General features: G+C 38.9%; 3 protein-coding genes across 5 annotated transcripts in view; 2 read left to right on the top strand and 1 right to left on the bottom strand.

Moving 5' to 3' along the window:
• The window catches only part of ube2e1 (ubiquitin-conjugating enzyme E2E 1), a 33,626-nt gene extending 28,075 nt beyond the window's left edge, over positions 1–5,551 (top strand). Inside the window, exon 6 of the mRNA XM_063010449.1 lies at positions 5,068–5,551. Coding sequence (XP_062866519.1) covers positions 5,068–5,165 — 98 coding nt within the window. The 3' untranslated portion in view covers positions 5,166–5,551. The remainder of the gene's footprint in view (positions 1–5,067) is intronic.
• Positions 5,552–6,553: 1,002 nt separating this feature from the next.
• On the bottom strand, positions 6,554–14,542 carry nkiras1 (NFKB inhibitor interacting Ras-like 1). 3 transcript variants are annotated; one of them, XM_063010430.1, is made up of 5 exons: positions 14,420–14,542; positions 10,901–11,015; positions 9,126–9,367; positions 8,198–8,489; positions 6,554–7,737 (listed from the first exon to the last, which is right to left on the bottom strand). In XM_063010430.1, the coding sequence occupies exons 2-4, from the start codon at positions 10,992–10,994 to the stop codon at positions 8,247–8,249; spliced, it is 579 nt and encodes a 192-aa protein (XP_062866500.1). In that variant the 5' UTR covers positions 10,995–11,015; positions 14,420–14,542; the 3' UTR covers positions 6,554–7,737; positions 8,198–8,246. The 3 variants fall into 3 exon arrangements, with proteins under 3 accessions (XP_062866500.1, XP_062866509.1, XP_062866491.1); XM_063010439.1 differs by having other exon boundaries at positions 8,212–8,489; XM_063010421.1 differs by having other exon boundaries at positions 6,554–8,489.
• A 2,098-nt stretch (positions 14,543–16,640) lies between these two features.
• On the top strand, positions 16,641–22,659 carry rpl15 (ribosomal protein L15). Its single transcript, XM_063010411.1, has 4 exons — positions 16,641–16,716; positions 18,305–18,486; positions 19,883–20,019; positions 22,303–22,659. The coding sequence occupies exons 2-4, from the start codon at positions 18,315–18,317 to the stop codon at positions 22,606–22,608; spliced, it is 615 nt and encodes a 204-aa protein (XP_062866481.1). The 5' UTR covers positions 16,641–16,716; positions 18,305–18,314; the 3' UTR covers positions 22,609–22,659.
• Positions 22,660–23,969: the final 1,310 nt, after the last annotated feature.

The raw sequence follows: 23,969 nt of genomic DNA, 5'->3' as shown, positions 1-23,969 counted from the left end.
GCTGGTTCAAGCCCCACTACTGCCAAGCTGCCACTTTTGGGCCCCTGAGCAAGGTTGTAAACCCTTGCTTGTATTGTATTTTGTCACTTTGGATAAACGCATCTGCTATATGTAGTTAATATAAACTATAAACAAGGTGATATGCCACATTTGTAAAAGCTTTGCGGTTCATTATTACCTTTTGTTTTCTTTATGCTTCATTCCTCTTATAAACTACTCAAACCTGTTCAACCTGTAGATCTTCTCAAGTATTGAAATATTTGAAATGATGGAATCCATGATTAGTTGCTTAGAAACCTTTTATGCTAATACACATTGCCAAGCTGTTGTTCTGGACTAGTAATCGGAAGGTCACTGGGTCGAGCCTCACATCTGCCAGGTTGCCACTGTTGGACTCTTGGCAATTGCTTGAATTGTATATGGTCGCGATTTTAAGCCGCTTTAGATAAACTTGTTTGCTAAATGGCGTTAATGTAAATAATGGCTCTCCAACCTGCATATATATGTCAGAAGGTTGGTGGTTTAAACCCCACCTATTCTGAGTTGCCACTGTTTTGCTTCTTTGAAGGCCCTTAACCCTCAGTTGCTTGAATTGTATTCAGACACAATTGTAATGTTATTTGGATAAAGGTGTCTTCTAAAAGCTGCAAAGTTTCCATCATAAAAAATGCAGTATCCAGGTAGCGTCTTAATGTCGTCCATAATTAGTTTGTTTTGTGAGATGCTTTTATTCTAAGCAACTTACAACTGTGACCGTATACAATCCAACCAGTTCAGGGTTAGTGGCAACCCGGCAGATATAAGGCTTGAACCAGCGATCTTCCTATTGCTAGTACAGTACCTTCACTAATGAGCAACCACTGTCCTATTTATTTTGACTATTACCAAGCATTACTGGCAGATCTTATTTTTTTAATGAAAACAGACTTTAATTTGAATTGTTTCAGAACAGACACAAACAGTACGGTCTGTAATATAGGAATAAAATGACAAATACCCTTTTAATGTGATGTTACACAAGCAAGCTTGAACTCTTGACTGTGAATTAGAACGATCGAGAACTGAAGCACTAGTTCTGTATTGAGGAATCATTTGTGAGTGAATCAGGAGTGAATTACTTTGCTAATGGGCCATCACGAAGTGCAAATACACACCTTATAATCTAAATAATAACAACAGAATAGAATTTAGACATTTACATTTTCGCCATATAGCAGACGCTGTTATCCAAAGTGACTTAGTTTTGTGACAGTATATTGTCTAAGCAATTAAAGGTTAAGGGCCTTGCTCAAGGGCCCAACAGTGGCAACCTGGCAGTCAATACTAGTCCAGCACCTTAATCGCTAGGTTACAACTTCCCTAGACATGTTTTCAAGGTACCCTAGGACACTGTACTGATAAGTTTCAGCACATTAAATAAATCAAGAATGGATATGAAACAAATGTTAATAGATGCCGATAAATACAAGAAGTTACAAAAGCCCTATCAGCAAAGAACTGTTACAAGATCAGAGTGTGTGCAGGTGAGTATAGATAAATGCGACATGTCACTGGATATAAATTGCTGTGTAAAGCTAGAGATGTGTTAACGACAGAGCCATTTCTTTACCAGATACAGTAACACATTATTTATGATTCTGAGTGTGAAAAAGGCTTTTGTTTGTGCTGGAAATCTGACCTGGTTTTGTTCATTTTCCTTATCATAAATCATTCACCAGTATAAGCCAAATCAAAAGAGAAGCTGCTTGTATTTCTCTAATCATCCATCAGCATGGTTTTATCGTTGGCTTACATGCGTACATGCACAGACATGTAAAAACAAAAACATTTTGGCTCTTTTAATCAGGGTTAAGATTTCCGGCTTTATTCACACATACTCGATTGTGATCTGAATATCTGATTAGATAATGAGCCGTTTCTATTAGTGAACTGTTAAGCTAAATAATGTACCCTGTGGTGGGTGGGTGGGTGGGGGGGGGGGGGCACATGGAGCTTAGTGTGTCGCTCCGTGTGGGAACCTAATATTGGCAGGTGATGAGCAGCCCGCAGACTGGACACGTGTTGGAGTGGGTGTGTGGTGATCCAGCTCTCCTTCAGATCAGTAATTGTGCAATTAGCAGCAGAATCACAATCAGGAATTGGAAATGACTAGATTGTGAGAGAAAGTGGAAGAAAATCAGGAAGAATTTTAATAAATGTTAAAAATAAAGAAAATGTGATGGGCAAAAGTGAGTACATTTAATTATTTTTAATTTATATACTTTTATTTTATATACTTTGTTAAATTCTGCACTAAAACAATCAACACAGAACTCAAAAACAGGCTTATTTTAAGATTAACAAAGCATGAAGTTTTGCATAATACATTATAGTAAGAAAATCTTTCATTATAAAATAATACAATACAACTAATTTGCTCCTAAATTCCCTGAGATGTGATCATCATGATTAATCAGTATTGAATTCATAAGAATAATTTCAGTCATTATCCTGCAGACCTTTCACAAACCTTTCACCTCATTAGGCATGTAATGGGCTTTGTTAGCTGTTAGTGTTCCTCAGAACTGATGTCACCTGTAGGAGCGGTAGCACAATGGTTAAGTTACTGGGCCATTGATCAGAGAGTTCAGGGTTCAAGCCCCGCATTCGCCAATGAGCAGTCTATGTAAATAGTATGGTCTCGGGCTAAAGCTGCAGTGTTGCCAGCAATGGCTGTATGCTGGAGCTTAGTCCTTGAGACCTAGAATATAGCAGATTAAACAGATCTGGCAGTTACAGGTGTGAGCATACATACAGCTGGTTGATGCTCATGTATGATGCTGCAGACATTTTTTGTTGTTGCTACAAATATAAATGAGAAGTTTTGATTTGTCTGGTATATTGATCGAAATATGAATCTTAGTTTTAATAAATTAAGTAATAAAAAAGTAAATAAAGTAATAAATGATTAAAAACGCATACAAGCACCCATGTCTCGGAGGAAGGGTCGGTTTGGGCTTTGCCTCGTTGGGGTGTCAACAGCGACTACTACTGTCAGGTTGAAGTACTGGCTCGACTAGTGGTGGATAAACACGGCATAATGTGACCTTCTGTATGCAGAACATTTCGGTTATAAATTCACTGCTGGCTGGTGTGAAGAAGCAGCCAATGATAACAAGCGTTTCGGAAAAGGTGGTCTGCAGCCCTCAGCTAGCTTGGGGGTAGTGCAAGCAGCCAAGGAATTGTATAATGTTTTGTAATATACTGTATTTATGTGCATTAAGTACCGCAGCATCTTCTTAAACCTAAACATTGTGGATATCAATGTGCTTTGCACATTTTAAGGGTCCTTATTGTATTAGATTCCTTAAACCTTGCTATATATTTGACAATTCGCCGTTTATGCCATTCAGTGGTATTACACGTCCACCCAATATTTACATGTGGCTGTCCGCATGTGACGGACGTGCTCTCAGTTTATATTAGAAGTGATTTAGGTTTGGAAAATGCAGGACAGGAGGTTAGTCAGTCACCATTGTGAGCCATTTTTGTAAGTTGTTTACTTAGTTTATATTTCTAAGTTTATGAAAGAAATTACAACCTAGCAGATGTAATAAAAAATAAAAATTAAATGAAATGCTGGGAACTTTGATTAAATTATGAATTATCAGAATTTTAACAGTTTTACAACAACTAAATAAATAAACTAATGATGTCAAATTTATGTAAACAGTTTTAGTCTATTGACTGCTAGACTCGCAAGTATAGTTTTCATACTAGTGGATGTTTACCACCATCTGGTGGGAGAGCCGCGTAATTACATTTACATTTTTAGCATTTAGATGACGCTTTTATCCAAAGCGACTTACAGTTATGACTGAATACAGTTTAAGCAATTGAGGGTTAAGGACTTTGCTCAGGGGCCCAACAGTGGTGGTGGTGGGGCTTGAACTGCCAACATTATGATTGCTAGTCCAGCACCTTAACCACTGAGCTACCACTGAACTTAATTACAAAATCGGTTTAAGTAACGAGAATTCTGTGCACAATTACATGACATTAAGCCTTGTATTACCATTATTACAAATTTTACACACCTTTGTCCACATTATTATATTAGTATATAATTGTGAGCCACATTAGCATTTATTACAGGCCACAAGGTGAGAGATACAGCAGAGACCCACTTATCATTCCACTGTCTTGCTGAAAAGCACTAGGTGAATACGGACTTTCTGACATACCTTTCAGAAGACCAGAAAAAAGTGTAAGATGGGGTACGACTGGAAATTTATCATCAGTCTTATAAGTCTTTCATTCATTGGTTGGAATTTTACTGATGGAAAATGTAAACGAGGAATTTAAAAGCATTAGTATTTACTCAGACTGATGCTATCCATTGGCATTAATTCAACTGCAGTCTGCATTCACTTGTAAGGGACAGTGGTAGCCTAGTGAATAGAGCTTTGGGCTATCAACAGAAAGGTTGAGAGTTCAAATCCCAGCTCTGCCATGTAGCCACTGTTTGGCCCTTGAACAAGGCCCTTAACCAGGGGTGCCGTGTGATGGCAGACCCTGCGCTTTGACCCCAGCTTCCAAACAACCTGGGATATGCGAAGAAAGAATTTCGGTGTATATGTATATATGAGACATAAAAGCGTTCTATGTACACTTATGAGCCAAAATATTAGGACCACCGTACAAATATGCTGTGGAAACAAATCTGACCTGCTGAGACATGGACTCCACAAGACATTTGAAGGTATCTTGCGGTATCTGGTAATTGTCTTTATAATGCTCTTAGCGTCTCCACCACTTTGCCTTCTCACACTCATCATGTTTGCTTGCATGTTAAAAATTATGTTGTGACCGAATAAGACATGAAGTCAGGTTCAGTTCCTGCGTTTGACTGGTTATCCAAACCATATGGACTGTTGTGTTCCAGTATGTGGTTTGGGAAATATCACATGACTGTTTGACTGGTGCTTGGTTTCATTGACATCTTGCTGTGCCCTTGTTAAAATATTAACAATGGTTTAATTCAACATTTTTTTTTGTTGTTCTTGTTGCCCGTTTCACCCTGAAAAGCCGACCCGCTTGTGGGAAGCATCGCCACTCAGTACACAAACAACAGACCGGAGCACGACAGGATAGCCAAGCAATGGACCAAACGCTACGCCACATAATGACCCACGGAGTGTGCTACTGCTGGAGGGAGGAAAAGGGACATGGAGAGGGATGGGGTGTACAATGGAGGGTGAGGGAGGGATGGATGGGGTTCGGCTGTAGAATAGAGTGTGGGGAGGATTTTTATGGTGAAATTAAAGTCTTATTTCCTGATTGTCATTAAATGTGTCTTTCTTTCTCTCTTGACCCTTGTAGAATTCTCCTTTGGCAATAATTGATCTTAACGTGTCTTCCTTTGTTCGTTTTGCTCTTGTAAATTGATTTTAGTTACTGCTTTAAAGGGGCCGTCATTATCAATCCTGGTTGCTTGTAAAAAATTGAGTCACAGCATGATGTCTGACTGTAATGTATTTTTCCCTCTGCTATTAAAGTTTAATTCGATGTATGCTCCTGTCTGTCTTTGTCAGCAAGATTTACTCATGAGCGACTAAATCAGCCACAGACACATTCATAAAATCACATGTCTACATATTGCAGTCTGAGTAATGCAGTAGGGACGGTTTCACTCACAAGGGTTTCATAGAATTTTTATTCAGCCATAATAGATCATATTAAAAGCAGCGCTCTTAGATCATACACTATATAAGCAGCAGCTTGGGGATACCAACATTCAGACATCACATCCAATATGCAGTCGGTCTTTATTCACCCTGTCACAGCCTCCACTCTTTAGGAAAAGCTTTTCACATCATTTTGGATCATGACTGTATGGATTTACTTCAAATGTATAAAAGGATAAGTAGAATTTGCCACCGATGATTGAAAATGCTTAGCATCGGTATTTCAGCATTTCTGTTTATCTGTGCAGGCCGGCGGCACGGTGGCTAGCACTGTCACCTCACAGCAAGAAGGTCCTGGGTTCGATCCCCAGGTTGGGCAGTCCAGGTCCTTTCTGTGTGGAGTTTGCATGTTCTCCTCGTGTCTGCGTGGGTTTCCTCTGGGTGCTCCTAAATTGTCCATGACTGTTCGATATAAACTTTGTGAACCGATGAATCTTGTGTAATGAGTAACCATCGTTTCTGTCATGAACGTAGCCAGAAGTGTAGAACATGACGTTAAAATCCTAATAAACAAACAATCCGTGCAGGCCACAGAGCAAACTGCACTATATGGCCAAAAGTATGTGGACACCCCTTAAAATGATTGATTTTAGGAATTGAGAATAGAGATCTGAATTCATTGTGTAGCTTTGTGGACACATGATGTTTTGAAAGCTTCCCTGCCCTACAATTCTAGGCACAAAACACTCCTGTATGTGCCCTTTTCACTTTGAGCACCTGCCTCTTTTATAGTCTCTGCCTGGCCCAGATGATTTGTGACCCAGAGATTCAGATTGAGATAAAGCAGTTCGATGGATGGATTAATAAACACAAACTTTTATTGGCTGCCCAACAATCAATAGACTTTATTTATAAACAGATTGTCTTTCTTTCTATAGTACAGAAAAATGTATTGAAATGTAAATCAGTGGTAGTTATTAATGTTACAGAAATGTTAAATCAATGGGTTTCGTTTTATTAAAAACACTCCCAATGAAAACATGCAACAGTTAATAATACAGTATGTCGGGGGGAAAACAAATATTTAACTACATTTTACTTCTACCGCAATTATCTACTCTGTTTTTGTACTTACAAGTATGAACAAACTGCATTCATGAGCATAAATGTTATGGAGAAAATACAGTATTGACACTAAATACCATAAGTACCTTGTAAAGCATTTCACATTTCAGCAAAACCCTTTTAATAAGATTTAAGTAAGGAGATTGGCTAGGGCATGCAAGCACCTTCTTCTTTAAACACCAGTCTTGGTTGTATGCTTGGTAATATGCTATGTAATGCCACAGTTCTGTTTAAAGAAGCAGCGCCATATTATGATGCTCCTACCATAATTTCAGAACTTATTGTTGGTATGTTGGCTTGGGTTCATACACACGACCTTGCTGTCTCCAAACATGACTAGCTGGATGAGGTTTGTTGTTTTGAGTAAAGACTGGGATGATTTGGTGTGCAGTTTATTGCTTCTTGTTCCTGCAGTTGTCTTCTACGTTCATTACCATTGCTCTAAATGCATGTCTGGATGATTTGTGGTTCCAAGAACATTACATCAAGGATCATGAACCAATCCATTATGTAAAGCACATTTATATTTAACATTATTGCTATGTGACTTTCAAAAGAAAATAAAGCAATAAGATCAAGAACTACATTTATTTAACATTTACAGATTTTTATGCTCATATGTGGCTCTTAATTAAAATAATTAAAAAAACCATTGTGTAAACAAAGTAGATATTTGCACTAGAACTATATTAAATAAACAATAGTTTGGATTTAAATCTTACTACTATAAAAATAGCTACTTGTCTACAGTTTTAAGCTCTATGCTGTGTGTCCACTTGTATGATATCTGTCTGGTATCCATTTGGAAAAGTGCCCGTTGTGCCCCGTAACCGTGCTTTATCTATTCACAGATATAGTTTATGAAGAAAAAGTTTATCTATACCTTTTCTCATCACTTTTTGTTCGCAATTTTCTCACCTGTGTGCCGACCCACTTATCATGCACCCTGTGGAAACAAACAGAATTTAGGAAGGCAAATTCGCAAGTGGACACGTACCCTAACTTTTCCACACCCAAATAGAATCTATTAAAACAAAATACTTTAAAGCCTATTGCTACAAAACGGAAGTAATACAGTAATACAGCACCTGTGCTTCAAGTGCTGAAGCTGAAATGCTGTAAGCCCTACAGTTGTATTTCAATGCTGTTGGAAGAGCTATTTATAAAATGACCAATATCAAACCTTATCAGAATAGCTGAAGCTAAAGCACCCTGTCTGTCAACCCAATATGCATTTTGACTGATCCCAAACGCATCCATTTAAATACAGTCTGGGTCTTTATTTCTAAACATCATGAAATGAGCTTAACACTATCCCTCTATCGTCTGCCACAGTTCTACATTTTTATTCAAGTTTAAATTATTAGCTGCTTGTTATTAAGATCTACCATAAATCTAGTGCTTACTGCTTCTCAATGACCTGCTAAGTGCTCTCTGCTTTTTTTAACGCCAGGATCAGATGTCGTTGGCGGGAGTTCCCTTGCTCTTGCGGCCGGGCAGGGGGAAGGCGGATTTGCTTTGAGGCTGAGTGAGACGGCTGGTGAGTGTAGTGAAGGGTTCGATGAGCGAGCTCCTGTCGGTCACACTGACCTCCCAGAGCTTCACCTTTTCAGCTCGGGCCCACTGCAGAGCCACATCCTGCTCCACCTGACGCCGCTCGCGCAGGTCTGTCTTGTTACCCAGTACGATCACCATCACCTGGTCACGACAACATAAAACAGGTTTTTAACAACTGAATGAAATTGCTTTACAGACATCAGCACTAGTGATGAACAGTAAGGTTTCAAAGTTAAAAGGCAGTTTTGTTGTAAATTATTCCATTATTTGGTTCCTTTTGGTTCCAGATGCTACTATATAATGATTTAACCTGCACTGACAGTAACAACTGACAAAGCAAAAATCAACACAGCATGGAACTGAAAGTTGATCAAGTGATGCACACCAGTGACTTGAGATTTTCTGTTGGAACCTAACACTGGCTGCAGATGGGACACTTATCGGAGGGGACAAGTGGTGATCCAGCTCTCCTTGATCAAATCGGGGGTGATGCACTTTTCTACAGCTTTTAAGAATGACAACTTCCAAATGGCTTCCCAATGGATACCAAAAGACTAGTATGTGGTTCAGATCTGCTGTGGCGACCCCTATATACGGGAGCGGCTGGAAAAATAAAATCATAAAGAATGTGATGCAATCATGCTCGTGTATAAAGGAGCACATTGCAAAGGCCTCAACACTGCCTCGAAAAAATGTAAAAATGATGACACTAGGTGAAATGTTCCATCATTAATCTTTCGTCAGGTTACACTATTCACCAAATAAATGCCTTTGTACCTCTTTTTTATCTCTGGATTTGTCGATTTCTTTCTTCAGGACATCCAGTTTCTTGAAGGACTCCAGACTGTCGGTGCTGTAGATGAGAACAAAGCCGTCTGCTACAGAGTAGTAGTGTTTTGGAAGTTCCTGGCCATCGTTGAGCCCTTTGGTGTCGTATAACCGTAACTGTTCCCTAACACCACGGTCCGTCTCAACCGAGGCGACGTAGATATCTTCCTGGGTTTCATTTGATTCTGCACCTGAACAATAATCATAGTAACTTAATTATTTTGCACGTTACTGTTTATACAAAAGGGGTGTATTTTTATGTGCAGACGGCAAATATTAACCTAAAAGTTAATGGTGATGAGTATTACATAGCTGGACGATGCACCTTTTAGCAATGAGTGTGGCTAAAGTAGTCATAATCCATAAATTAACTGGGCGTCCACCCACACATTCACATTCAGCCATGTAGTGCCTTTGACTATTCTGTATGTAGACGCCTGATAGGCTTAGACTGGATCCCAGCAGTGGTGGGATAGTGTAATTTATTGCTGAGCCACTCAAGTGCCTTTGATTTAACATTAATAGATGAAATATAAGGGTATTGAGGGAATGTTTCATGAACACAATACCCAACTAATTACTGTGGTACCTTGTAAATTTCTCTATGAACAAAGATTGCAGTAATACTGTAGCCAAAGGCACATCATGCTTTTGCACGTACGTGACGTACAGTGTTTGCTGATTTATGAGCTTGTGGTTTAGTGGTTTTCAGCTGCCATAGACTCCAAAAGCATCACGCTGCAACAGCAATTACAGAACTATAGGTTTGTAAAAGCATGTTTGCTAAGAGTGATTTTATTACTGTGATGGACTGGAAAATCCAGTTTAAATGTTTGTTTCCCAGTCAGCAAGTGCCACTCTCATTTCAATAGATATGTTTAGTGAACATATGTGTATAAATATGAACAAAAATTATGGTGACATGCATTAGCCCTGTAATGCCACTAAAATGGTAATGACATAGTAGTGTGTGGTGTTCTGGTATGAGTTTATCAGGTGCAGCAGTGCTGTTGAGATTTTTCAATACTGTTTAAACTTACTGGCCTCTTTATTGGAAACTCCTACCCAAAAAAATCCCAACAACACACACACACTACAATGTCCTTACCACCTAAATAATATCTAATCAATGGGGGTTCTATGAGGGTCCCCTTTGATTCATACATGGGGGTGACTAAATGTACAGAGCAACCAATGGGGTACAGTCAGTAATTGTATACCCACAACGTTGATTAGTAAGGTATAGCTTATAAAATAAGTAATTAATGTATAATTCAGATCAGTGTGCCTAATGCCTTGTTGTGTGTGTGTGTGTGTGTGTATATATATATATGTCTATCTTTTATATACTGTATATACGTATATATATATATATATATATATATATATATATATATATATATATATATATATATATATATAGCTCTGTTGCCCCTTTAAAAAAGGACCTCAATGTTCAATTGTATCCTGTTGTACACCTGTCGTCAAGCTTCTGCACTTCAGTTCCTCTATTTTATTTGTAAAAGTACATGACAAACACCAACATTGGTAAGAATAAGGTAAGTGTACCTAATAAACTGTCAGTTACAACTTCAGTATAAACTGAAGTAAAACTATTTGAAACAGTTAGTATACAAGCTGATACCTGCATTTCATTAATAAATACACATTATTTAGTAATAGTTGATCAGTACTTCAGAATTTTTGTAGAAAGATAGACTAACCTACTGTGTGGTTGCCATACAGTAACTGTTCAAGAATAGCTGTTTTACCAACGGAGGCCAGGCCACAAACCACCACCTTACAGCCCTTACCCATGGTCACGTCCTTGAAAATGCCCTAAAAACAAATGTAGAACAGGCAGAGATTAAAGAATGAGTTACACATCTGGCTGCACATCATATGTACAATTTTTTTTTAAATATTGACACACTACTTGGCAAAATGTATGTGGACACCTCTTTTATTTAGAGTGATATTTTAAAAACACGTTTTCCCAAATGCATCAAGTCATTATTCTCGATAGGCAAACTGTGGGAGTTTTCATAGAAAAGAGCTTGGTGACATTCAAAATGAGATTATGATAGTATTCTATTTGTCTAATAATTTTCTGTTACCCTTCTTGAGCTGCACTGGTCAACATTATTTACAAGGCATTTCAAAAATAGTCTTAGAACAACAGTTCAGAGAAGCAAAGGGCTTTGCACAAAATTGTCTGTCTTTGGGTAAAACGCTAACTTTAGAATTGTTGTTTCTAAAAGCAGTAGCACAAGAGGTATTCAAGAAGATTCCTGGATTAAGTTTCCACAACCAAGAAGCTGTACACAAGACTAGAATTATTGGTTGGAGTGGTGTTAAGGCAGACCACCATTAGATTATTTGGCACAGTGGGTTCAGTCTATTTAAAAACACTGGGCACAAAGCAGGAATACACCACTGGAAAAACCCAGTACATTGCAGACAACACATTCACTTTTATCTAATGGCTGTTTATAGATGGAAATCAACCTTCTGCATCCTTGTCGTAGGTTAAGAAAACCCAAGTATCTAAAAAAAAAAAAAAACTCGCAAATCTTTCCGAAGTGACTTATCCCAGGTGTTTAGCAGCCTGGCCATGTGCAGCAGCTAATAATACCAATTTAGTGAAGAAGCATTAATAGTGTGGGTCTGTTTTTAATGGTTTTGGCTGGATCCTGTACAGTCAGTTTGGCGAAATCATGGTGCTACAGCGTACTATGTCCTTCTGGAGAATTATGTCCTTCATGACGTGCCCCCATGCAGATCCATATAAAGTTTACAGAAGAATTTTACTGGCCAGCACAGAGGCAGAACAATTGTAGTTGGAAAATGTAAATTACTAGATTGGGAGAAACAAATACAAAGAAATAAATGCAAAAACGTAGAGGAAAATGCAACCTGCGTGAGTAAAGCAAAACTGCAGTCACAAGTAAAAGTTTTATTAACAGAAATAGATGGAACTTTATATGTTTGTAGCCTAGCCTTTATAGCTGTAGCCTAGTGGTTAGGGCACAGGACTAGTAATCCAAAGGTTGCTGGTTCAAGCCCCACCACTGCTAGGTTGCTGCTGTTGGGCCCTTCAGCAAGGCCCTTAACCCTCAGTTGCTCAGACTGTATACTGTACCTGTAATGTAAGTCGCTTTGGATTAAGGTGTCTACTAAATGCTGTAAATGTAAATGACTTGTGAGGTGAATTGGAGATACAGAATTGACATTAAAAACTTGTGAACTGATGAATCTTATCTAATGAGTAACTATTGTTTCTGTCATGAATGCAACAAAGAGTGTAAAACATGATGTTAAAATCCTAATAACACTGGGGGATCCTTGATGATATGGTGGTATGGATGGTATCTGTTAAGAATTATTTGGTGCGGTTTGTTTGCTTAATCCTTGAATAGCCTACAAATATAGTCCATTTTTACTAAACCTGGTGCACCATATGGTGCAACCCTTCTTTTTCTTTGTTGTTTACATATTAATTAGAAATAATTAGAGTGTAGTTTGAGATCTTTTATTGTCTCCATAATCACCCAGTTTGAATATCATTGAATGTTATAGTAAGTTCTGAAGTGTAAACTGTAGAAGTACAGGGGTTGGACAAAATAACTGAAACACCTGTCATTTTAGTGTGGGAGGTTTCATGGCTAAATTGGACCAGTCTGGTGGCCAATCTTCATTAATTGCACATTGCACCAGTAAGAGCAGAGTGTGAAGGTTCAATTAGCAGGGTAAGAGCACAGTTTTGCTCAAAATATTGCAATGCACACAACATTATGGGTGACATACCAGAGTTCAAAAGAGGACAAATTGTTGGTGCACGTCTTGCTGGCGCATCTGTGACCAAGACAGCAAGTCTTTGTGATGTATCAAGAGCCACGGTATCCAGGGTAATGTCAGCATACCACCAAGAAGGACAAACCACATCCAACAGGATTAACTGTGGACGCAAGAGGAAGCTGTCTGAAAGGGATGTTCGGGTGCTAACCCGGATTGTATCCAAAAAACATAAAACCACGGCTGCCCAAATCACGGCAGAATTAAATGTGCACCTCAACTCTCCTGTTTCCACCAGAACTGTCCGTCGGGAGCTCCACAGGGTCAATATACACGGCCGGGCTGCTATAGCCAAACCGTTGGTCACTCGTGCCAATGCCAAACGTCGGTTTCAATGGTGCAAGGAGCGCAAATCTTGGGCTGTGGACAATGTGAAACATGTATTGTTCTCTGATGAGTCCACCTTTACTGTTTTCCCCACATCCGGGAGAGTTACGGTGTGGAGAAGCCCCAAAGAAGCGTACCACCCAGACTGTTGCATGCCCAGAGTGAAGCATGGGGGTGGATCAGTGATGGTTTGGGCTGCCATATCATGGCATTCCCTTGGCCCAATACTTGTGCTAGATGGGCGCGTCACTGCCAAGGACTACCGAACCATTCTGGAGGACCATGTGCATCCAATGGTGGTGCCGTGTATCAGGATGACAATGCACCAATACACACAGCAAGACTGGTGAAAGATTGGTTTGATGAACATGAAAGTGAAGTTGAACATCTCCCATGGCCTGCACAGTCACCAGATCTAAATATTATTGAGCCACTTTGGGGTGTTTTGGAGAAGCGAGTCAGGAAACGTTTTCCTCCACCAGCATCACGTAGTGACCTGGCCACTATCCTGCAAGAAGAATGGCTTAAAATCCCTCTGACCACTGTGCAGGACTTGTATATGTCATTTCCAAGACGAATTGACGCTGTATTGGCCGCAAAAGGAGGCCCTACACCATACTAATAAATTATTGTGGTCTAAAACCAGGTGTTTCAGTTATTTTGTCCAACCCCTGTAGATCACTTCTTTGATTCTTTTATATCCTAAAGAATAACAAATGTGCTTAAGGAATGCTCTAACATCACGCTACAAACCATCCAGGACTTAAATAATAAGGTTTATATCAATATTAAAGCAGTTTTAAAGAAAAAACAGGTTCATGTGTAGCTCATATTCAGCAACTCGGTCTGTTAGATGAACCAGATTGTATCTGTGTAGTGATTTTGATCAGGCTGTGGCTGAATTAAGCATCTCATTGTAACTGTCAGTTATACAATCAGATACATATATGAACATATAATAATAATAATAATAAATAATAATAAAAACATGATGTCCACAACAAGAGCGATTAAATAATAAAACAGCACACACAGTCGTTAAGGTTAGTGTAGTAAATTACCTATTTCTTCTCTTTCAGTTATTAAGTTTCATCGCCTCCAGGTTTTAGTTTCTCGTATTTGAGAAATTATTGTTTACAGAAAAGAATAAATCTAGTTTAATTACGCTTCCATGTTACATAATGTTCTTCTATAACGGGTTTTGGAGGTTGGTAATCAAGCTTTTGGAGCAGTAACGCCACCAGCTGTACCGGAGTCTGGAACATAGACGTGATGGGACCGTTTTTATTTATCATTTTTATCCTTTATCATTTATCCTTTTATCCACTTTATTCTTTATCCTGGTGGGTCTGATTTATTAAGACAGGAAACACATATTCACACACAACTGGAGCAATTTCCATTATCTCCAGTTAACCTGACTGCATGTCTTTGGACTGTGGGAGGAAACTGGAGCATCTGGAGAAAACCCACACAGACAGAGGGAGAACATGCAAACTCTACACAGAAAGGACTCTGATAGCATGGTTGGGGAATCAAACCCAAGTCCTTCTTGCTGTGAGGCGACAGCATTACCCAGTTGCCCTTAATCCAGGGCAGTTGTAGCTAGTGGTTAAGGTACTGGACTAGTAATCGAAAGGTCACTGGTTCAAGCCCCACCACTGTCAGGTTGCTACTGCTGGACACATGAGCAAGGCCCTTAACCTTTAATTGCTTAGACAATATACTGTTATAGTAATGTAAGTCGCTTTGGATAAAAGTGTCTGCAAAATGCCAAAAATGTAAATGTACCCATGGTGCTGCCTCGAAACGCATCGTGTGTCTATTATTCAAAATCATGCCACCCTATCTAGCTATCATAGACTTTTAAAGTTTGGTTGGAGAACAATGGTTGGAGATTTAGGTCTTTTTTACTGGGTCCCTTTGTTTCAGTGAAGGGAAATCTTGATGCAACAGCATACAATGTCATTTTTAAGAATTGTGTCCTGCAAACAATGTGACATTCTTTTTATTGCATGTGTTTGTGTACTTTTGTTTAATTTACATCAAGCGCTTTATTTTGGTCAGGTGTATGTTTTTGTTTTTTTTATGTCTGTGTGGATTTTTTCCAAGTGCTCTATTTTTGTTCCACCTCCCAAAACACGCAGAAAGTAGATTGAGCCTAAGTACGGGTAAGTAAAGGTGTGAAGTATTTGCAACCCTGATCACTGTATTACTTGCATCCTTGCATCTTTGCACAATATTGCATTTTTGCACCTTACTCTTTTTATATCTCTACTACTATAAAAACCCTACACTGCTAACTGTATATCAGAATATGTTTTTACCTCACTTATTATTTACTCAGTACCATGTACTGGCCAACACCATTCTTGTCTCTAGTCTTGTGTCCTTTAATTAGTTTTTAGATTAGAAATGTCTTTTGTATCTAATGTAGGCCTTATTGTCTTTATCATACTCTGGTTTATTTGCACTGTGTTTATTGTATTGTCTTGCACTTTTTTGTTCTGTGTTGACCCTGGTCCTTGAGGACGTTGTTTCGTTTTAATATGTATATTCTATATAGCTGAAATGGCAATAAAGCCTCTTGATCATAATAAAACGCTTACTTAAAATAAATGATTTGTACTTGTAGTATTTTATAAATAATTAATTTATAAAATAAAGTGCTTCGAAATGCAAATCGGCGTCAGCATTCTCTGGTGAAACAGAAGACACGCTAAAGCAATAAGCCACGAGAGGCCGTGCATTACTGTGATTTTAGCACGGGGATGACTAAAACTCCTTTCCCCGTGCTAAAATCACAGCAGTAACGCACGGTCTCGAGTGGCTTATTGCTTTTATAAAACGGTGGTCAACATAAAATATAATAAATACAACAATGTTTAATTCATAAATGTATTTATTGTGTATAAACTTACAATAAAGCATTCTTCCGCGACGCAAAATAGTTCGATTAACAGTGTTGCTAGGCAACATGAGGGCGAAAATAACATTAACTTTTTCTATTCAGTGGCGTATTAATATGGAATGATGTGAGGTGGTCCTAGGTGTGCGTTTATCGGGGATTTTACAACGGCTTCGAACGCGGCTCAGCCAATCAGATTTTAGGACCGGAACTATCCGTTTTATAATCTCACTTTTTAAATACATTATTACAACACAATTACACAATGATTTATTATTAATTTATTATTATTATTATTATTATTATTATTATTTGTATAACATACGACTACATCTGTCCAAAAACTACACTTCCCAGCAACCTGCGCGGTTTAAGCGGAAATGTCCTCACGTAGTTTTGATAAAGCATCCTGGGTACTTTTCTCTTTCTTTCCGGTTAGTACGCCATCGAGTAAGAGAGCTTTTTCTGTTTTTCTGGAAAGAGAATCCGTTTAAAATCTCATATTAAATAAAGCCATCTAACTTTAATGTTTGTAAGAGATGTGCCGGAGCACTTAGACATAGTGCTGTTGTAATGATTGTGAAGTTGTAGTCATGTTTAATGTGTTATTTTAACGTTTAATGTCTGTCGTGCTATCTGGACTAGCGCCGATAGGAGCGGTGTATGCTAAAGCTAGGCACTTCATATGAGATTAAGCATGTAGTTATGCTTTAATGATATTATATATTGTGTTGTGTATAGTATAATATATAATAAACAGTGAGTTGTATGTGGTTATAGTGCAGTGAATAGTCCTGGTTTTCTCATTTGTAGGCTTTGCTGAGTGTTTTGTGTTGCTAACAGGCTACATTCAACCAGACATGACTGAGGCATGGCGGCTATTCGGTTGACTTTAGCTTAGCGGCATTTGTGAATATTAGATACTTTGTTGTTCTTTCCTACAGAGAAAGTGTAGCAGAGACTGTTGCTTTGTGGATCATATATACTTATATTGTTGTTGGATGCAGTATAGTCACTGTTTTAACACTTACAGTTCCATACAGTTTTACTTTACCATTAAATTGGGTTATTAGTGCTGCTTGCTTATTAGCAACGAGCAGACACTGTGTAGTCGTATTTAACCAGTTCAAGACGTTCAGGTTCCTGCATGTGGGTCTATAGTTGATGCTTGTATTGGTCACACTTGTAACTCATCATCTGGATCTTAGGACCATGCATGGCTTTACACTTATCATGCATGTGCTGTTGCACAGGTTATACACTAATTTCAAACTGGTTCAGGAACCAAAACGTCTGAACCTGGTTTTGTATACCTGCAGACCTGTTTATTAAACTTGGCTTGTGAATGACAACGTTCTGATCCATTTTTCTTTTACTATATACCATTGTCTGTGTGGGTTTCCTCCGGGAGCTCCGGTTTCCTCCCACAGTCCATAGACGATGCAAGTGAGGTGAATTGGAGATACAAAATTGTCTGTTTGAGACATTAAAGATTTGAACTGATGAATCCAAAGTGTGTAAAACATGATGTGAAAATCCAAATAAATAAATGTACCGTTGTCTATACACTTGGTACTGGTTGTTTTGGAAGAAATACTTTTAAATATAATAGAGCAACAATGCTGAGAGTCTGGATGCAAGTAATGTAAAAATTCCAAGGTGGTACCATGCTTATACTGAGAACTGAACCAAGGCTGATTTCCACTCAGACCCACAAACATTTGTCAGAATATGTTCGGTTTAAATGAGTGATAGGTCTACATACACACCTTTTGATTGGGTAGCGTGTAGTATTTTTTATTAGGGGTGTCTGTCAGTCGATAGCTGTTAAGACTGGGATCTGCAGTAGAGATATAAACATCTGTACTATTAAGTGTGCTTATATTTGAATTAGCTATGTTGTCAGTGTTACATAGGGTCTAATAGATGCATCAGTGGTGACTTGTGTTTTTGCTCTTATCAATTACTGTGTAAACGTGATTGGTTGTGAAATATTTCCAGCTTTGCATGCTAATACATTTGTGGTGTTTCTCTCCAGTTGAGGCATCATGGGTGCGTACAAGTACTTGCAGGAGCTCTGGAGGAAGAAGCAGTCGGACGTAATGCGCTTTCTGCTGCGTGTTCGTTGCTGGCAGTATCGCCAGCTCTCCTCCCTCCACCGTACCCCCAGACCCACCAGACCCGACAAGGCACGCAGACTGGGCTACAAGGCCAAGCAGGGTAAGTACAGCAGTTGTGTTCATTTTTCCACACATTTTATGAAACCCAAATGACCCACCATCACCCGAAGAAGGAAAAACCTGGAAAAACTGCCGAACGCTCATTAGGGTAAAACGCATCCTGACAGAATGCCCCCAAATACATAAGACGGCAACTACACATGCCTGAAACCAAAATCCTCACCCAAGAGAACACAAGAATTGTTCGAACTTACCTTGCAGCCATAAATATTCAATGGACCCGGTTTCATTCCAGAGATACATTTACGATACAAAATTGTCCATGATTGTGTTTCACATTAATCTTGTTTAACCAGTAACTACTGTTTGTCATTAATGTAACCGAAGTGTGTAAAACATGACGTTTAAATCTAAATAAACTAGGGCTGTCGAAGTTAACGCGATAATAACGCATTAACGCGATCTCAATTTAACGCGATTTTAAAAAATAGTGCCGTTAACGCAAATTCTATTTGGCCCTGCGAGTCATCCGTAGTTCATGTTGAGACTTGCCACCGTTTTTCATTTGCGGTTTGTTAACATAATGTAACCAAGCGTGTAGTGATGCACTTGCTTAATAAAGAAATAAATACACAGTATATTCACAAGTTGTCGGGAGCAGAAAACTTTTATTACTTTTTCTGTTACGGTACCGGACAGCTGGAGTCATCGCGTTAGCCAAGCATGCTAGTCCATGAACTATGGAAACCCCAAAGGGTCAAAACACACTCACTTCGTGTAGAAACGTCCATCAAATGTCACGATACAAGCACAGAAAAGTCTGTTACAATAACTACGCCTTATCCCACCTAAAGCACCGCTGATCTACAATGTTTGGAGAAATTCTAACCTACTATCTGACATTTATATGAAGTCAGGGGTCTCTGCTGGATAGAATTACTGCCTAGTATGTGAGTGAATAAAACTCCCTTACAGTTTTCTCTTGTCCCAGCAGTTTTTAACATAAGTACATTTAGCATAAAATATGTTCACCATTTTAATTGTAACATTTTACTTAAAAATCCTTGTTTTCTTCTTTAAAAAAAAAAAAGCGATTAATCGCGATTAACTATATGAAATTCTGAGATTAATCGCGATTAAAATTTTTAATCGTTTGACAGCCCTAAAATAAACAAATAATTTCCCGTTTCCCTTGCCAGGTGAAAAAAAAAAACATCTTATTCACTTATTCAGTCTACTGAGTTTACCTTAGATTTGCTGTTTAAAAAAGTTCATGTGGAAAAAGAACTTGGAACCCTTTTTTACCACCTTTCTATCAAAAAGCACCGCGAGGTTTATTCTCATTAAATAAAGTTTCACCATCCATGCCAGTCCTGATGACTTAATCCAAAATTTGCACACTTTGAATTTACCATGTGTATGTGCATTGCTTACAGGTTACGTCGTTTACCGTGTACGTGTGCGCCGTGGTGGCCGCAAACGTCCCGTGCCTAAGGGTGCCACCTACGGCAAGCCTGTGCACCATGGTGTCAACCAGCTGAAATTTGCCCGCAGCCTGCAGTCAACTGCTGAGGTAGGTGCACTATAAGCTTTTCTGATTCTTCTCTTCTTCCCTGATGAACTGAGATTTATATTTAATGAACAACGGTTCTGGAGAGGGCTTCTGTTTATTTAGTCTTTACCTGAAGATTTCCTGCTAGGGGTCTTGCATTTTATTTTCAAGTAGTCCGTGCAACTGCAGGTTTTCAACCTAGCCATTCAACAATGTCTGAGTTCACTTGTTTTTTTTGTGCTCGTATGTGAACTAATGGCTCCTTTTATGTCCAAGCTTTTTTTTCTCCTTACACTAAAAACAGAGGTTTAAATCAACCAAACAAAGTGGCTTTGCACTGATGTCTGACATGACCCATGTGGGGGAAAATGGCCACTAGGTTCACATGGTGTTTTTGAGGTGAACTGATAGTTTTGCATAGTGCTTGTTTTTGGAGGAGTAATGACCATGCGTATATTTGACATTATACTTCGAACTGTACCTGCTGAGGGTGCCAAACAAAGACATGTGGCTGTGGAAACATGGGTAGCAGCCTCATGTAAATTAGGTGCACAGTGCAGTGTTAACTTTGAGATTAAGGTACCGGAAACCCCACTACTAACTTGCTACTGTTGGTCTACTGAGAAAGATGCCCCCTAGCCCTCGGTTGCTTACAATATATGCAGTCACAGTTGAGTAGCTTTGAATAAATGCCATAAATGAGCAGCGAATATCGCATATTTAAAGCACGTCCTGACATTCCATCTTTGTTTTACCTACTAGTTGCTCGTTGGTGGGTTTAATGGGTTTCAGACACAAATATGAAAGACCTCTTCGAACGCAATAACCCACAAAAAATTCTGAATTTGTTGAATTACCTAAAGATTTAAAGTCAAATATAGTACATTAACTTTTACTTAGCTTAAACTAGGTTTTGAACCCACCTCTAATGCCATGTACATAGCCAAATTGAGCTGGAATGGCAATAAACACAAACAAACAATAATGGGTTTCAGAGAAGCCTTACTTACTTGTGCACAACCAACTTACAAAAAAAACTACAATAAGGTCTTGAGATTTAGAAGTAAGAACTTAAATAACACAAGTTCAAAATCAAGGTCGTATAACTTGCCAAAAAAACTAGAAGCTTGACTTCCCTTTTTTGTTTTTGTCTATCTAGACAAGCTTTCTCAGCATAAGATGTTCACACTGTTCACATGTTAAATTTCGAGTGCAGACTACCAATGCACAATGAGAGCATAGGTTATTTGTAACTCACATTTTGTGCATGTGTTCACCTTTGCTTGCTTCCTCTAGCTGACTTAAAGGAACTGTGTACTTTGTTCTAGATCAAGACAACAAACATCATTAACACATGAACCCAGCAGTCATTGCATTGTTTCTCTACTGTTGTAAATACTTCCCTACGAAATCAGCTTGTCAACGTGTATTATTTAGCAGGCAAACTTAGGAAGATGGACTTTTACTGCATTTCTGTTTATATGCAGACTTTTAGTGCTCTGCAAAGCAAATTTTGCTTTATTAAAAAAAAAAAAAAGCTTTTTGAAGTGATTGTAGCAGAAATGAAGAACAGTAACTTATTCCGAATGTAGCTTTTAAACCATTTATGCATTTATGGCATTTGGCAGATGTTTTAGCTTAAGCAACTTACAACAGTATGCAGATGAGGAATTTAGGGTCAAGGGCCCAACAATGACAACTTGGTGATGGATTGGCGTAAACAAACAACTTTCTGATTACCAGTCCAATACTTTAACTGCCGAGCCCACAGCTTATGCAGATAATCGGTAGCAAACAGTTTGTTGGGTGGCACGGTGGCTCACAGCAAGAAGATCCCGGGTTTGATGAGTCCTTTCTGTGTGGAGTTTGCATGTTCTCCCCGTGTCTGTGTGGGTTTCCTCAGTGCAGTGAAAAAATTGAGAGTTAAGGGTCTTGCTCAGGGGCCCCAACAGTGGCAATCAGGCAGTGGTGGGGCTTGAACCAGCAACCTTCTGATCAGTAGTCCTTTACTCTAACCTTTGAGCGACCACTGCCTTTGTCAAATGAATATTCCTAGTTTTGCACCACTGAAAACCTTCCCAATTTTTTTAAATTTGTCGTGTAAAATAACCTTCCTTTTACTTCATGTGTAAATGATTGTACTGTCTTCAACAAAATACCAGTTCTGCACTTTTATTACAGCATTTGGTTTTGTGATTGAATGACCCTAATGTACATTGTTTTTGTTCTTTTGATGTATTGTGATTCATTTACATTTGTACAGAATTAAAAGGTTTAATAGGTTTTCCCCTTTTCTCTTTTCAGGAGCGTGCTGGCCGTCACTGCGGTGGTCTCCGTGTGCTGAGCTCTTACTGGGTGGGTGAAGACTCCACATACAAATTCTTTGAGGTGATCCTGGTTGACACCTCCCACAAGGCTATCAGGCGCAACCCCGAGACACAATGGATCACAAAGGCCGTGCACAAGCACCGGGAAATGCGAGGCCTCACTTCGGCTGGCAAGAAGAGCCGTGGCTTGGGCAAGGGCCACAAGTTCCACCTCACCATTGGTGGCTCTCGTCGTGCTGCCTGGAGGAGACGCAACACCCTACAGCTGCACCGTTATCGCTGAAGTGTGTGCAAAACATTTGTACATTGATCAGAATAAAGTACCTTGATATGGTCTCTGTGCTGCCTGCTTTTTTTTTCTCTTTGGATTTCAAATAGGAAAGGGCACTTATATATTTTTAAAATGAACTATAACTTGGTTTTCATCCACACCTTTTAGTATTTTATTAAAGCAAAACTCTTTAAGGTGGAAAATAAAGTTGGTGTTTTATTAACTGCTATTGCGCCAATAAATGTGAGCAGTGGGGAGGTGGCAAGATGCTTGAGCTGTGTAAAGCTTACTGGTTAAAAAATGTAATATGCCACCAGTTACCTGATGTGTATAGGTACAGTGCCACGCCTTGACAATAAAGAGGATGGCCGATTTTAAGCGTGTGGCAAAGGCATAGCTGCAAGACAATGTGCAGAGAATTAAAAGGATAAAGAAAGCCAACAACCAAACAATTCACTTCAGGGTCCAAACTTGCCTGATTGATGCTACCCTTGTCACAAATTGGGCGCTGGCATGTAAACTATTATGATAGTGTATTGTTTACAGGAACAAATGATCATTGCAGACCTGACCTACACACTTTCTGTAATAGTTCAATATTTAGAGATTGCAAACCAAATGCTCCCAGTGTACCACTCTGCAGACGGTTGACTGCTCTTTCATTAGATGCCATGTTACATTTTATTTGAATTGGTTTGCATGTTTTCTCCTCCCTTGAGCCCTTACCTAAGCATATGCCTATTATTGTATACATCTATACATGATGTGGAGTGGCACATATGAAGCTGCTCTTCTCTGTAATAGTTCCTTGTTTTTATTTAAACTTGTTTTTCTGCTTAAGACCAACATTGTTAAGAAGAAAAGTAGTAAATTAGGAAGTAATTTTTAAGGTGAATTGGACTATCAGAAAATCTGAACCAACTGCGTGTGGGTTGAATGTTCTGATGAGGCCGTTTAAACCATCAACTACTTGGGTGGGTAGCACTGTCACCTCACAGCAAGAAGGTCATGGGTTTGATTTCTGGATGGAGCAGTCTGGGTCCTTTCTGGGTGGAGTTTGCATGTTCCCCGTGACTTCATGGGTTTCCTCCCACAGTCCGAAGACATGCAAGTGAGGTGAATTGAAGATACAAAATTGTCCATGACTGAAATTAAACTTGAAGTGATGTCCTGATGAGGCCATTTAAACCATCAGCTATTATGTGCTAGCTAATGCTACCTAACAGAACTTAAGCTCTGGTAGAATGGAAGAGAATCCATGCAGTCATGCTTCAAAATACAAAGGAAATTCATAAAAGTGATGAGCAGCAAAAAGGGACAAACTATACACTGATCAGCCATAACATTAAAACCACCTCTTTGTTTCTACACTC

Source organism: Trichomycterus rosablanca, chromosome 2 (genome assembly GCF_030014385.1).
Source record: "Trichomycterus rosablanca isolate fTriRos1 chromosome 2, fTriRos1.hap1, whole genome shotgun sequence".
Taxonomy (NCBI): domain Eukaryota; kingdom Metazoa; phylum Chordata; class Actinopteri; order Siluriformes; family Trichomycteridae; genus Trichomycterus; species Trichomycterus rosablanca.
This window is presented reverse-complemented; position numbering and strand designations above follow the sequence as displayed.

Excerpts from the sequence above, each read along its gene's own strand:
- rpl15 (XM_063010411.1), top strand. The coding sequence starts at position 18,315 with ATGGGTGCGTACAAGTACTTGCAGGAGCTCTGGAGGAAGAAGCAGTCG. Across the intron at positions 18,487-19,882 it reads GGGCTACAAGGCCAAGCAGG|GTTACGTCGTTTACCGTGTA; the intron begins GTAAGTACAGCA and ends CATTGCTTACAG. Across the intron at positions 20,020-22,302 it reads GCCTGCAGTCAACTGCTGAG|GAGCGTGCTGGCCGTCACTG; the intron begins GTAGGTGCACTA and ends TTCTCTTTTCAG.
- nkiras1 (XM_063010421.1), bottom strand. The coding sequence starts at position 10,994 with ATGGGTAAGGGCTGTAAGGTGGTGGTTTGTGGCCTGGCCTCCGTTGGT. Across the intron at positions 9,368-10,900 it reads GTATGGCAACCACACAGTAG|GTGCAGAATCAAATGAAACC; the intron begins GTTAGTCTATCT and ends ATTATTGTTCAG. Across the intron at positions 8,490-9,125 it reads AATCCAGAGATAAAAAAGAG|GTGATGGTGATCGTACTGGG; the intron begins GTACAAAGGCAT and ends TGTCGTGACCAG.